Source organism: Gracilinanus agilis, chromosome 6 (assembly GCF_016433145.1).
Source record: "Gracilinanus agilis isolate LMUSP501 chromosome 6, AgileGrace, whole genome shotgun sequence".
Classification (NCBI taxonomy): Eukaryota; Metazoa; Chordata; class Mammalia; order Didelphimorphia; family Didelphidae; genus Gracilinanus; species Gracilinanus agilis.
Genome location: NC_058135.1, coordinates 35,743,893 through 35,759,869, shown reverse-complemented (window position 1 = coordinate 35,759,869; position 15,977 = coordinate 35,743,893). Strand labels below are relative to the sequence as shown.

Genomic DNA, 15,977 nt, shown 5'->3' with positions numbered 1-15,977 from the left:
TGATTCATATCACTGATTACAATGGCCAAGACAAAGTCATGGGGACCCTATCACAATTTCTATTCATTTGTATTTTATACAAAGGAAAGAAATGTCTCAAACTCAGGAATGATCTGGCTAGCCTTTCATTAGAGATCAAATATTCAATAAATCTTGAAAGAATCATCCAAAATGTATTCCATTTTTTCCATTAGGAAATGGACATTTCCAGTGATTTTTTTCCAATTTGGAAAACTAGTGTGGAAATTTTAAATATATAAATAAAAAGTTCGCAGCAAGAGACGCAGACAAATTAAGCAACTTGCCTCAGGTCTGACATCTTCTTGATAATTCTCCAATGTATGACTTAACTCAAGAGTAGAGACTTTCATTTGTGCATTCTATCAATTATACAAGCACTGATTAAGTTCTTACTGTATATCACAAAGGCAAAAATAAAACTGTCCTTATCCACAAAAAAAAATTCTATAGGGAAGGGAGACATAGAAACATGTAAATCAGATGCAAAATAAGTAAATATAAAATGAATACAAGGTAATCTGGAGAAGAAAACAATAGTAGCTAGAAAAGTATTATGTAGAAGTGAGCTGAGCTTTGAAGAAAGCTAAAGATTCGAAGAGACAGAGATAAGGAGGGTGTGAGGACCAGTCTGTCACAAGAGCATAGAGATGGGAGATATCATGTGTGAGAAGCAGTAGGGCGGCCAGTCTGGCTAGAATAAAGGTTGGAGGAAGGTTGGCAAAGGCTTTAAATGACAAGCAGAATACTTTGTTTTTCCACCTAAAAGCAAGCAGCTGCTGGAGTTTACTGGGCAGAGATGAGACATGGTTAGAACTATGCTCTAGAAATATTACTGAGACAGCTATGTGATGGGAAAGGATACTTATATTTCTCCTCAGAGTACATTGTTTCTACACAGAGGTCCCCTGTTTATTATTTTGACAGGAGAAATATTCTAACCGTTTCATTCTATTCTGATAGGAGAAAGAAGAGAGACATTTCCAGAGAAGTACTGCCTGCTTTTTCTTTGCACAGCCTCTCAGATCAAGGGGGCAAATAAACTCCCAAAGACACAATTTCAAACATTTCAGATCCTACAAACCGACCAGGATAGGTCTGGGTGAATAAGGTGTTGGGAAAGAGCAATACTGAGTCAAAGGATGCCAAGACAGATTTCCTAGGCATCATTCAGCAGTTTTAAACAGCTGTTGTGATTTCTAAAGACACTGAATCAATGGCATGAGTCTCATCAGCTGTCATGCTCAATATTAAAGGAAAATTGAAGACAATAGAGTTTCAAGAACTAAGCAGACACAAGAAAGAGTATTTAAGTTCCCTGAAGAGTCTTAAGCTACTCAGTTAACTGATTTCCCTAGCATTCACATTGATTATCATAATTTATTCAATTACCTATTGGGAAATTGGCAGAGGGGCAAGAGGGATCTCTGGTAAACCAGACTGTGGTAAATAATAACCACTTCTCTTCACTAGCCAAGAGTCATGGGGTGAGAAGAGAAAACAAGAGGTCAGCATCATTCCTTTAGACATAACCACAGTTAAGCATTTTCATAGGATTTCCTTGTTTTTTAGCCTCTGGATAAGAAGATTCCCCAAATATCCCCTTTCATTTATTGGAGTAAAAAGTTACATATCTAAAGGCCTTAATGATATAACCATGCTTAAGATCACATGAAAATGGGGCAGCTAAGTGGCTCCAATGATGGAGAGCCAGGCCCAAAGATAGAAGGACTTGGGTTCAAATATGACTTTAGACACTTTCTACCTAGGTAGTTGCACTCTGGTCAAGTCACTTAAACCCCATTGCCTAGCCCAGCTTTGGCATTGGCTAACCTTTTCCAAGTTCAAGTGCCCAGAGGGCAAATTCAAGCTGTCTATAAGCCCCTGCATTACTGGAGAGAGCTGAGGGAGGAAGTGCTTGCTTCGGGCAGCTGGATGGAGGGGCAAGGCATGCAAAAAATGTCCTCCAGCACTGGGAAGAGGGGGAACAGAGCAGCTCCCCAAGTGCTGGCTCTGCATGCGCCAAGTCTTCACCAATGCTGGCCTAGCCCTTAGCACTCTTGAGCCCTGGAACCAATACAGAGTATTGATTCTAAGATAGAAAGTAAGGGTTTTTTAAAAAAAAAAAGATCATAGAAGCATAGATTTACTGCTAGAAGGAAACTTATAGGCCAATCTAACAATCCCTTCATGTTACAGATGGGAAAACTAAGGCCCAAAGACGTAGTAAAGTGGTCTACTGGGAAGATACACAAGCAGCAAGTGAAAAACCTAGGATTTGGACCTTGGACCTCTGACTCCAAATTCTGCCCTCTTTTCTACTTATGCTTATCTGCTTCATAGTTTAGCAGGTCAACCATTTATTAAGCATTGACTAAGTGCTATAGGTAAGATGGAAAGTGATATCATCTATATATCAATATATGCATATGTACACAAGTGCTCAGGTTATGAATGGGTATATATGCATGATATGTGTATATCACGTACAATCATGAGATAGATATATTGTGATATGTATATATACACACAAATATATTTGTTTGCTTTTTAATTTATTTATCATCTTTTCTCTTCTCCCAGTTAAATTATCCCATTACTCCTCACCATTATTTTCAAACATTCTCCTCTGAATCATTCTCAAATTCTGGACAAGCTCTTTGGATAAAGAGACCATTCTAAGAACAGGCATCAGTAAGAAGAGCAAGATTATATTCTTGATTCCTGTGGGCTATTTTATATTCTATCACAAGGCAAAAATGGAATTTGTTTGGCCATGAGGGAACCTTCCTATCAAAGGGGTTCAGCCTCTATCATCTGCCCGGGGTTCATACAGCCTCTCTAAGATTCCATGAGAGGGTAAGTTCGTACATACATGTCAGGTGTAATTTCCATTAGTTCGGTTCTATCACCTGAGGATAACACAAGGGTTCCACGGCCACACAATGCTGTTTCTTATGAATGCTGTTAGTTTTTTGGGTTTTTTTAGTTGTAGGTATATTTCAAAGTAGCACTACTAAAACAAACAAAAAAAAATGTCCCTCCTGATATAAAAGCTTCTTTCAAGGAGGAAGGAGACAAATGTTTATTAAGTACCTACTATGGGCCAGTCATTGTGCTAAACACTTTTCAAATGTTATCTTATTTGATCTTTTCAATAGCTCAAGGAGATATGCATTATTTTTATACTTTGTGGTTGAGGAATCTGAGGCAGGCAGCAGTGAAGTGACTTACCCAGGGTCACACAGCTAGTAAGTGTGTCAGGCCAGATTTGATTCCAGGCCCAGCATTCTATCTACTGTGTCATTTATATACCTTTAAAAATCCAAGTTAGTGATTTTTAATATAGAAAAACAAACTGAAAAGCAATGCACAAATAGCCTCACTGATTTTCCTCAAATGTGATATTTGTGCACTTGTGTGAGTGTATGTGCATTTGTACTACTAGAAAAGAGTATTGACTCTGTATAGTCACCAATATCAGAATCTTTTAATGTAATGATCTTGGCCAAAGCAGTTAAACTAAGTCATTGCTAACGAAAAGACCAAAATTGAGTAAAAACTCTGGAATGCAAATGTAGAAGTCAAAGCAAACATAAAAAAAGATAAATGATTACTTAATTGTATAGAACCATATAAGGATGAAGTATTTATGTTCTAATAGCAAGAAAAGAAACAAGCATTTTACCCTACCCAGATGTCTTCTAGAGTCAGAGAGAGAAGGAAGGGACTGGGAGTTATTTTATTAAATTTTAATGATTTCATAAAAGGGGGGCAAGAAGAATGGAGGAGCGGGAGGAACAAACTAGAAAAGAAAGGGAATGGAAGTAGAAGTGAAACTTACTATTGTATATTCTATAAACTGCAAATAGAAAACTATACAAAAAAGGAGGAGAGGGTAAGGGGAGTGTGCATTACTTGAATGTCACCTTCATTTGAACTGATCAAAGAGAAGTTAAACAGACTGTACCAAGCATAGCGCTGATGCTTAGCACATTTCTCTCTCACCATTCTCCTCTTCTTTGGAAAGTGTAAGGCAGAGGAGAAGTTTGAGAATAGGATGGAGGAAGATGCACAATTAATGATCCCAAGTTTAGTGTAAAGGGGATAAACTCATCCATATAATATAAGATGAGAGAGGAGAAGAATCCAAAAAATGGTTACAATAAATATATTTGAAAAGCAGAGATTCATATATTTAAAATAAGGGATTTGAACAAAATCTTATGCTATCACTAAACTCATAAAATCAAAGACAGCAATCATGATCTCTGATAGGGTGACAGCAAAAATAACTTGATTAAAAGGCTTGAATGGGAATCGATATTGTGCTTAAAGGCATATAGACAAGGAATTAATATTAATATTTAATATGATCACCAAATGAGATGGCATTAAACTTAAATGAGTTCGAGGAAAAGTAGTAAAATGGTAATAGTTGGTAATTGCAATGTATTCCTCTCATATCTTCGCAAATCTAATGGAAAAAAGTAGAAGGTAAGGACATGAATAGAATTTTAGAAAAGCTAATTATGATATATCTCTGGCAATTATTGAATAGGAAATAAAGGACTGTATATATTCTCAGCATTGCTTATCATTTTTGCAAAAGTTGACCACATGTTAAGGCACAAAAACTTCATAAACAAATTCAGAAAAGTTGAAATACTAAATACACCCCCTTAAACTCCACAAATAGAATAAATTACATTAAGTAAAGGATCATTGAAGAAAATTTTAAGTTAATTGGTGACATTAAAATAATCTTGAAGAATTGGTGGGAGGTGGAGAACAAATCACAAAAGCAATAGACATAATTATAACAATGAGACAACATGCTAAAATTTGGGGGAATGCGGCCAAATTCAGTCTGTAGCAGAAAATTTCTCTTTAAAGCATTCATCAATTAGTGAAAGAAAGAACACATGAATGAATTCAGCATGCAACTAAAAAAATTCTAGAAAACAAAACAAATTTTAAAACTCCAATTAAACAGCAAAATAGAAAATACTCAACATCAAACTTAAGGTTGGGGAGATACGACTGTCTACTTTTATGTTTTCCTTTTCTCTCCTCTTACTCCTTAAACCTTTGCAATATGGCTTCAAACCTTATCACTTAACTGATATCACTCTCTTTAAATTTACCCATGATCACCTAATTGCCAAAACTGATGGCTTTCTAAAGTATTGTTTCAACTCAGAAGTACCACCCCACACCTAGCAGATTGGCTAATATGACAGCAAAGGAAAGTAATAAATGTTGAAGGGGATGTGGCAAAATTGGGACACTAATGCATTGCTGGTGGAGTTGTGAATTGATCCAACCATTCTGGAAGGCAATTTGGAATTATGCCCAAAGGGCTTTAAAAGACTGACTACCCTTTGATCCAGCCATGCCACTGCTGGGTTTGTACCCCAAAGAGATCATAAAGAAAAATATTTGTACAAAAATATTCATAGCCACGCTCTTTGTGGTGGCAAAAAATTGGAAAATGAGGGAATGTTCTTTGATTAGGGAATGACTAAACAAATTGTGGTATATGATGGTGATGGAATACTTTAGTTAGCAAACTCTGTTACCTCTGAAAAGTGTCTAGTTACTATACAAAGTTCTTCAGAAAATAAATGTATGGGAACACAGCCAAATTTAAAATTTTTTTTTAGTTAAAAGAAAATAAAAATGCTGGAAAATGAGCAAACCACAAAAAATGACATTCAGCATAGAAAGTTATTTTGGTGACAGGGAAGACCAAAACATAAAAAAAGTAGAAGACAACAAAGTAAATACAGTTGCATACAAAGACTCCAAGAAAAAGATGAATTGATCTTGAGCCCAAAAGGAATTACTGGAGGAGCTCAAAAAGGATTTTAATTTTAATTTTCTTTGTTTCCCTCTTTTTATCTTACTCCCCCATTCATTTAACCCAGTTTACTAGGAGAATAATAATTTATATAATACTTTCCAGGATATTTCAACCTAATAACCTAATGACATACAAAGAACAAGTATTAAAGTTACCCTCTTATAGATGAGGAAACTGAGACGCAAGTATTAAAATGGTATAAAAGTATAAAAGCTAGGACTCCAATCTGAGAGCTCCAAGTTCTATGAGCTTCCCACTAATGTGAATTGTCTACAAAAGAAGCTTTAAGCAGAATCTGGGAGCACAGCAGGACATTTTAGTAGAATCCCAGCAAGCCTTGGCCTATTTGTATGCCTCGAGGCCCTGTTCCCTCATATTCTAAGATTGCTCACCTTCACAGAGTCCAGTATTCTCCAAGTAAAAATGGGCTTTGCACTGGGACACACATACACCAGATAGGATTTCTCCAGATAACACTCCAGGCTGCACCCCTTCTTCTACTTTCCTACACTGGGTACAATTGGAAGGTTCTGGACCAACACAATTCAGGCATGAGGGATGACAAGCTGTAACCAAGAATAATAATTTGGTGTAAAAATTAATACACAGGCTTTCCTCCCACTTTAGCAATGGAAAGAACCCTTCATTGAACCAAAGCAACCCAAAATGCCTACTGGAAGAATCCATTTAATTCTCCCAAGTTTCTTTATATGATACAAGTGGTCAGTAAGTCTAAATAAGTTTCTCTCCAATAAGCACAAAAACCCTTTAGCCAAAGCCCATTTTTAAATCTCTTTTTGTCTGTTAAACATTCTGCTCACTTAAGAATGTCAATGACTATTTTTTAAGCCCATAATTTTCATCATAAGAGTCAAAATTGATTCTAAGGTAGAAGAGCAGTAAAGGGCTGGACAATGGGGGTTAAGTGACTTGTCCTAGGTCACGTAGCTAGAAAGTGGCTGAGGCTACATTTGAACCAAGGACCTCCCATCAGACATCTAGCTGCCTCTGTCATTAAATATTCATTCCTTTGAGGAAAACAAAATGGAAACTAATAATTAATTGAGATGCTTTATTGGATAAATGGAAGGGAAAAAACAGTTGGGAGTACATTTAGGTGGCTCTGTACATTGAGAATCCAGCATAGAGACTAGAGGTCTTGGGTTCAAATCTGCCTTCCACTACTTCCTAACTGCTTGACCCTCAGCAACTCAGCAAGTCACTTAACCCCATTACCTAGCCCTTAGAACAGTGGTTCCCAAACTTTTTTGGCCTACCGCCCCATTTCCAGAAAAAAACATTACTTAGCTTCCTAGAAATTAATTTTTTTAATTTTAATAGCAATTAATAGGAAAGATAAATGCACCTATGGCCATCACACCCCCCCCACCCCCGGATCGCCACAGCACAGATTTGGGAATCACTGCCTTAGAACTTTTCGGTCTTAAACCAATACACAGTGTTGATTCTAAGATGGAAGGTAAATGTTTGAAATAATAGCTGGCATATTTCTTAAAGCTGGTAAAGAAAATGTCAACTTCTCTGAACAAAGGAAGAAAAACCATAACATGCTATGTGGATCTGCAAATGGTCACATCTGATTCCCACATTGTCCACTGTCAAAACTAAAAAACCAGCTGCTTTATTATATGTTATAGATGAAAAATGCACACCATACTTATTTGTGCTGATAACCAGAGGAAAAAGGAATTTATTTAAATAACAGTTAAGCAGAAAAAATCATAATAAAAGCTTCAATAATAATTCCTAACAAAGTAATGGCCCCAATTTACAAAATACTCAGTATAAATTATCTTTTTCAACAACCTTCTGAAATTGGTGCCTTTCTACTCTCCATTTTACAAATGAGCAAACTGAGGCTGAGAGAGGTTTAAGTGATTTTCCCAGGGAGACACAACTTGAAAATGTCTGAAACAAAGTCAATTCTTTCTGCCTGCAAATCCAGGGACTATGGCACTTGTAATAGAAAATCCCCAGAAGAAAAATAATGATATTTTGCAGGACCTTATGGTTTCAAGTAAGAATTCTTCCAGTACCTTTGCAGATACCATGTTCAGAATAAAAACTCTGTCCACAGTTGGAGAGACACTGGTTTTGGTGCAACACCCGAGAATGAGGACAGGCAGTACAGTGGAAAGCTGAGGGGCCATCACAGCTGGCACATGAAACATGGCAACCTGAGGAAGGCAAGAGAAGAGAGACAAATACAAGGGGATGTGAGTCACCTAGAAAAAAGGAATGATGGAGAGTGGCTTTGCCCACTATTCAGTGATGCTTCTTAGCATTCACAGTGCATCGCCAACCCCTCCAAGTTCTGCCTATTTCTGAGGATCCAAAGCCTCTCTTCCCTTCATTTATAGTATCTTTCAGCTGAATCTCTGAATCAAAAATAGGAAGGGTACATTGTGGGTCATCATGCATTGTGCTAGGCCCTAAAAATGTAAAGACAAAAATTAATCAGTTTCTTCAAGAATCTTAATGGCCTTGGGGAAGATACCATGAATGCACAGAAGTATATATGAAATAAACATAAGGCCATAGTCACAAACAAAAGGCACTAGCATTTGGCGGGGATCAGGAGCAACCTCTACACACTGGAGGTGAAACCCTGGGTGGAGCTTTGGAGGAAACAATTTTAAGAGGATTGAGTGCACGAAGACCTTTAAATCTTTTTACTTTTTTCAATGAACAAACATTTATTTTCTCTCCCTCTCATCTTTTTCCACCTCAACTCCATGGGAAAAAAAAAAACAAAAACAAAATCCTTATAACAATTACGTATAATCAAGTAAAACCAATTCCCACATTAGCCATATGTCTCATTTGAGCACAAGGAGACTTGAAGAAGACGCCTGGCATTCATGAATCCTGGAAGGGCACAGGACCAACACTGAGTAATGTGATGACATTTTCTTTTAAGAATTACATTTCCTAAATACACAGATGGGTCCCAATTTAGAAATGGATTATGTTCTAAGTCATCTTGCGAGTCAGATGTTTGGAGCTAGAAAAACATTTTCTAACTGGAATAAGTAGTGACTTTCCTAGGTGTACCCACATCAGTCTTCTTAACCTATAACATTCCTAAATATGGGGCTGCTAAGGTGGTGGAGTGGATAGAGTACCAGGACTGGAGTCAGGAAGACTCATCTTTCTAAGTTCAAATCTGGTCTCAGAGATTGTTTCACAGACAACTGTGTCACTCCTCATCTGTCAAATGAGCTGGAGAAGGAAATGACAAGCCACTCTAGTATCTTTGCCAAGAAAACTCCAAATGGAGTCACAAAAAGTCAAACTGAAATGAATGAATCATTCCTACTGAAGTTCTCACTTTGAGACTGGAACCATTATTTTCTACTGGTGTTGGGCAATGGGATCAACAATTCTCCTAGTCTCAAGTCACTTCTGATAGCTCCCAGGACCTAATAAGGTGCTCTAGCGATATAAGGGTTAGAGGTATAAGAAGCTAGGGTTCACAGGAGAACCTCATACACAGAGACGGAGACACTGTGGCACAATCAAATGTAATGGACTTCTCTAATAAGAGCAATGCATTGATCCAGGACAATTTTGAGGGACTTGTCACATTCAGAGGAAGAACTGTGGGCACAGAAACACAGAATAAAAACAACTGCTTGATCACATGGGTTAATGGGAATATTATTGGGGATGTAGACTCTAAGCAATCATCCTGATGCAAATATCAATAATATGGAAATAGGTCTTGATCAATGACACATGTAAAACCCAGTGGAATTGCTCATTGGCTACAGGAGGGGGTGGCGGAAGGAGGGGAGGGAAAGAGCATGAATCATGTAACCATGGAAAAATACCCTAAATTAATTAATTAAATGATTTTTTGCAAATCATAAAAAAAAAGCATGAGGTGATGAGGTTTGAGTTGGAGATAGGATGAAAGCTGAAAAGAGGGAGACCAGAAATGAAAGGTGGTAAAGTAAGGCTGGTGACATAAAGTAGGGTTGGTCCTCTCCACCTCTTCCTGGTTCTCCTTATTGCTCAGTCAATAAATATTTATTAAACCCCTATCATGTGCAAGGCATTATGCTAGGTGCTAAGGTTACAAAAAGACAAAAAACAATCCCCAGCATCAAGGAGCTCACAATGGAACAGAGGAGATAACAAGCAGACAAATAGATACACACAATATATATGCAGGATAAAAAGGAAATAATAAAGGGTTGGTGCTAGGATTAAAAGTAGTTGGGAAAGGCTTCCTATAGAAGATAAGATATGGGATTTAAAAGGAAGTCAGAGAAACAGGTTGGAGAAGATAGGGGCTTGTCCAGAACAACAACAACAACAACAAAAAATGGAGTGTCTTATTCAAGGAAAAGCCAGAAGGCCACTGTCATTGGATCAAAGAACAGGTAAGGAATAATAAGACTGGCAAGGTAGGCAGGAACTAGTTTATAAATTGCTTTGAACCTCAAAAAAGAGCCTTTTGTATCTGATCTTGGAAGTAACATGGAGCCAATGGGATTTACATTGGGAGTGGGAGGGGAGTGACATGGTCACATCTGCACTTTAGGAAAATCACTTTGGTGGCTGAATGGAGGACTAATTGGAGTAGGGAAAGACTTAAGGTAGGGAGACCCATTGGCAAACTATTGTAATAATCCCAGCATGAGGTGATGAGAGCCCACTCTAGCTAGAATGGTGGCAGTATCAAAAGATATTACAAAGGTGGCATCAACAGCCTTGGCAACATTTGAGACATGATGGGGTGGTAAGAGAGAGTGAGAAGTTAAGTGTAATTCCTAGTGGCAAACCTTAGGAACTGGGGGATAGTGTTGCCCTCTCTATTGATAAGGATGATGGAGAGTTTAGGGGACAAGAGAATGAGTTCCAAATTGCACATTCTGAATTCAAGATGTCTATTGGATATGCAGCTCAAGATGTCTGAAAGGCATTTCAAGATGAGAAATTGCAAGTCAGCAGAGATACTGGGGCAGGATAAATAGATTTAAGAATCATCTGCACAGAGATGGTAATTAAATCCATGGGTGCTGATGAGGACATCAAATGAAACACAATTCGGGGGGTAGAATAGGGCAGAATCCTGAAAGACAACTACAGTTAGAGCTGGGGAGGATTCAGCAAAGAAGACTGAGAAGGAGGGGTCAGCTAGTGGGAGGAGAACCAGGAGAAAGTGGTATCCCAAAAATCTACAGAGAAGAAAGTATCAAAGGAGAAGAAAGATCAACAGTGTCAAAGGATATAGAAATGTCAAAGAGAATGAAGATGGAGAAAATGCCATTGCATTTGGCAATTAAGAGATCATTGGTAACTCTGGAGAGAGAAGTTTCAGTGGAATAATGAGGTCAGAAATGACATTGGGTTAAAGGTTAAGAATTAAGAGGCTCAGTGGATTAAGAGCCAGGCCTAGTGATGGGAGGTCCAGGGTTCAAAGGCCTCAGACACTTCTAAAGTAAGTTGTGAAAGAGTCAGGAGAATGGGAAGAAAGGAAGGGAAAGAAAGAGTCAGGAAAGTGGGAAGAAAGGAAGGGAAAGAAATATATAATGGGGAAGGGCAGTAATTAATTCTTCAGGGTCAAGGGAGCTCTGAATTTGCAAGAAAAGTACCTATAGGAGGTAGTTCAGTGGCTTGATGGATTTAGAGCCTGGTCTAGAGATAAATCCTGGGTTAAAACCTGGCCTTAGACACTTCCTAGTTGTGTGACCTGGGCAAGTCACTTAACCCCCATTGCCTAGCCCTTTCTACTCTTCTACCTTGGAACTAATACACAGTATTAATTTTTAAATGGAAAATGAGAGATTTTTTTAGAGTGAGAAGGAAATAATAGAAGCTGGGACTGTTCAGAGTATTTGTAAAATTTTTAAGCCATGAATAAACTCAGTCTTTTAGTTTTGAAACTTGAATAAACTTAGCAATTGTTTATACCTGCAATCCATTTCTAAATGGCACTTTAAAATATATGAACTTTATTCTCAGTTCATAATGATTTAGCTGACAATTTTAGCAATCACAAGTCACAATTTATCCTCAAAAACAGGGTTTTTTTTCATTACTAATAGAACTGGAAATAAAGACATTGTGTTAGATTTTTTACAAAAACTTTTTAGATATTTGTTTTAGATTGTTATTTATTGTCCATATGCCAGAAGTAAAGCTTTTAAGTTTAAATGTGTATAAGGACTGTAGGGAAAACATATGTCTTTACTCTTTGGGAGAACACTTTATTTCTTGAAATGATATATATACATAGAAGTAATTGTTTAAAATCACTTGAACTCCCCTCACACACATACTAAAAGATATTCAGATTCTATAGACAAAATTCAAAATTAAAGGAGGAAAAAATCTTCTTTCATCTAAAATATTCCTTTTATGTCCGGGGATCTTGAAACAGTAAGGCCATTTGTGGAAGGTCTTGGCAAAGGGCACCTCAAACAGCCCTCATTAATGCTTTCTCACAATGATGTTAATGAGAATGACAAAAATGATCAATAAGCCTTACCTGAACATCTGCCAGTGGTGTCAGGATAGTGCCTGGGAGGGCATGCTGAGAGGCATCTGCCATCATGCCAGACGGTATTCTTAGCACACATCAGACAGCGAGGACTGTCTGGACCACAGGTCTCACAGGATGGGTCACAAGCTAAGGAGGGAGAAAAATCCATAAGGAAGACCCAAGTAGGAAACAGATTCTTTACAAGTTTAACAGTCTCTCTCAGTTTAGAAATCTCATTCTCTTGGGATGCCTGGCCAGATTCTCTTTGCATGATCCCAGCCTTTCAAAGTACTTTGGTAATTCAATCGTTAGGACTGAAGGAAAGAGTGATTCAATAACAACAACAAGAACAATAATAATAGCATTTCTAATCCAATAACCATTTATTAAGCACCTGTGTGTCATTAATAAAAAGAAAGATAGTATCAGACATCAAAGGACTTAAAATTTAATGACAGGAGGCCACACACAAAAGGAGGCTAAGGGGTGAAATTAAATTGGACACTAGGAAGTACCTGGCATGTGGAGGCATCTTATTCCATGGAACTAGAGCAGCAAATATAAAATGGAGTGAGCTAAGAGTCCAGTTCCTGTCCCATGTAAAGGAAGGCTTTAGGAACTATTTGGCAATTCACCCTCCCGTCGTCCATTCAGAGGTGAGAGGAGGCTGAGGGAAGTGTTATTGTAATAAAAAGGTCCCAGAATGAAAGATTGGTAGAAGTGAGAGGAGAGAGAGTGTGGTCTGTGGTAACTCTCTCTTCTCCACTTCCCTGGTGCCAAAAATATACTGAGGAGACTTTAAGTGAGTATCACCCCAGTACTGGGTGACCTAGTTGATCGGGTCACCCCTCGAGAATTGATGGGAAGGCTTCCCTATAAGAAGAGATAGGTGGTACCCCAATAAGATCAGGACTCAATCAAGCCTCCCGCTATGTTGGCTAACTGTACCCCAGATGGTCTGGCTCAGAGATGGAGGCAGCCAGACCAAGCTGTGGTTTCCCTCTCTCTTGTTGTCTCCATTGCACTCAAGAACGCTATCTGGATGCTAATCGTCTTTTATTATTAACAAATCAGGGATTGAGGAAAGGGGTGAAGGGCAGAGGGATTTGGAGGAGCCCTCTTCACTAATCCTATGGGGTCTTTCACTTAGTCAAGAACCAAGACAGTTCCAACTCCTAAACTTCTCCCCCCTCCCTTCCCCTTCTATTTCTTATTTCTAATCTTCTTCAATAATTATAGTCTGTCTAAAAGGGTCTCTCAGCAAGGAAAGGTAATGAGTGAGGGAGTCTTAGAGATTTGCTCACAGTGGAGTCCAAATCTCAGTTGACTAGATGGTGTAGTCTTGAAAGATGAGCAATGTCTCAATGGCTGTGGACAGGGAATCAGGATTTCAATTTCTAAGGGAAAGATCCTCAGGAAGGCCTCTGGATGGATCAGAGCTGGGATTTCTGCCTCCTCTCTCCTCCCAGTCCCCAAATCCAAAGACCACTCTTCTTCCTCCTCCTGGGAGAAATCCCAGGATCCCCTGCTGGTTCCAACTGCCAGCAACTGTCTTCTCCTCCTTTGGTTCCATCTTCTCTCTTCAAAATTCTATCCTTACAGTATCCATCAAGGCTTGAATTAGAAGTGGCAAGTTTTAAGTGATGAGCTTATCCTTGGGAAGGGCACATTATTCCTTGGAATTGAAACCAGATGAAGAATTTACATGGTACTTCAAGATTGGTAAAGTGCATTAGAAAGATTACCTTGTACATTATATACAGTAGCAGCAATTTTGCGGAATGATCAACTGTGAAAGTCTTAGCAACTCTCAGGAACATAATAATATAGGACAATTCTGAGGGGCAAAGAATGCTATCCACTTCTAGAGAAAGAACTGTTAGAGTCGGAATGTAAATGAAAGAATATGATTTTCACTTTAGTTTATTTGGATTTTTGGTTTTATATGGTTATTCCTTTACAAAAATGAACAATACGGAAATGTTTTGCATGATAATACATGTATTACCCAGATCAAATTGCTTGCCATCTCCAGGAAGGGGAAGGGATGGGAGAGAGAAAAACAATTTATTTATTTATTTGTTTGTTTGTTTGTTTGTTTTAAGCCCTTACCTTCTGTCTTAGAATCAATACTGAGTTTTGGATCCAAGGCAGGAGAGTGGTAAGGGCTAGGCAATGGGGGTTAAGTGAGTTGCCCAAGGTCATACAGCTAGGAAGTGTCTAAGATAAGATTTGAACCCAGGACCTCCCATCTCTGGGCCTGGCTCTCAATCCACTGAGGCAATTTAGATCATATGACTTTGAAAAATGTATGTGGAAATTTGTTATTACATGTAATTGATAAAATAAAATATCTTTATAAAGATTATCTCATTTCATTCCTGTAACAAGTCTTTGATCAGGACAAGGAAGAAAATTATCACAACCACCACACAAAGCCAACCTCACTTAGAAGTACCACTGTCTTGGGAAAGACACAGTGATCTAATTACTAAGAATTTCCTTCCCCATTTTACAGATGAAGAAAATGAGGCAGGCAGAGGCTAAGTGACTTGCCCAGGGTTACAGAACAAGTATCTAAGGCCAGATTTAAACTCGGGTTTTCTGACTGAAGGTTCAAGACTCTATTTACAAGATACTAGCAGGGATAAAGCCAAATGAACATGGTGCCTTGGCTCTGGTGGTAACAAAGCAAGTTTCTTCCATCCAGTTTCAGTCTATTTTACTTCAACTATGTTCACACTGTTTAATTTTACAAAAGTTCTGAGTCTCAAAAAACCCTTCCATTTACTCTCAGAAAATCATCTTTTCCCCAAATGGATTATTTGTCCATACACTCCAAAAATAATTACTGAACACTTGTGCTCAGTCATAAAAATAGCAACATGGTCCTAGCAGAGAAAAGCCTGGATTTAGAGTTCATGGACCTTGGTTAAGTCTTGCCTACACTAACCTACAAACTTATACTAATGTAATCTCAGGCAAGTGATTTCATCTTTTTGAAAGATTTCCTCATCTGTAAGATGGGGATAATGTACCTGCTTTACAGTAGGAGCAATGTAGTCTGTATTTATTGTATAAGTAGGCAGGCGACAAAGACCTAGAATCTATAGAATCTAGAGGACAGTACAAAAAGCCAACATGGCTTCATTGAAACCAGTGAACTGAAAGGTCAATGGAGTATCTTATAAGGTATTGAGCTCTCTATCAATGAAGGTCTTCAAGCAGAGGCAAGATGACCATTTCGGCTTTCTCCAAGACTCAGTTCAAATCCAACTTTCTGCAGGAACCTTTCCCATTTCTTTTAGCTACTAAAACCTTCCCATCTTAGATTGCCTTCAAACTATTGGGTATGTGTTTAGTTGTTTCTATACTTGCCTCCCCTACTAGAATGTAAGTTCCTTGAAGGTAGGACTTCTTTTTGCTTTTCTTTCTCTCCTCAGTGCTTGGCCAAGTACCTGGTTATAGTTAGTACTTAATAAACGTTTAACTGGAAAAAAACAGGTCATGTCAGACTCACCTCATTTCCTTTCTTGACAAAATTACTAATTTGCCTAGATCTTGGCAAAGCATGGGCTA

The 15,977-nt window shown here is 38.2% G+C and overlaps 1 protein-coding gene across 1 annotated transcript in view; it reads right to left on the bottom strand.

Moving 5' to 3' along the window:
- Window positions 1-15,977, bottom strand: part of FRAS1 (Fraser extracellular matrix complex subunit 1) — a 545,529-nt gene that overhangs the window by 276,234 nt on the left and 253,318 nt on the right. The window contains exons 15-17 of the mRNA XM_044681606.1: window positions 12,405-12,545; window positions 7,942-8,082; window positions 6,277-6,450 (exon numbers count right to left, since the gene is read on the bottom strand). Coding sequence (XP_044537541.1) covers window positions 6,277-6,450; window positions 7,942-8,082; window positions 12,405-12,545 — 456 coding nt within the window. The remainder of the gene's footprint in view (window positions 1-6,276; window positions 6,451-7,941; window positions 8,083-12,404; window positions 12,546-15,977) is intronic.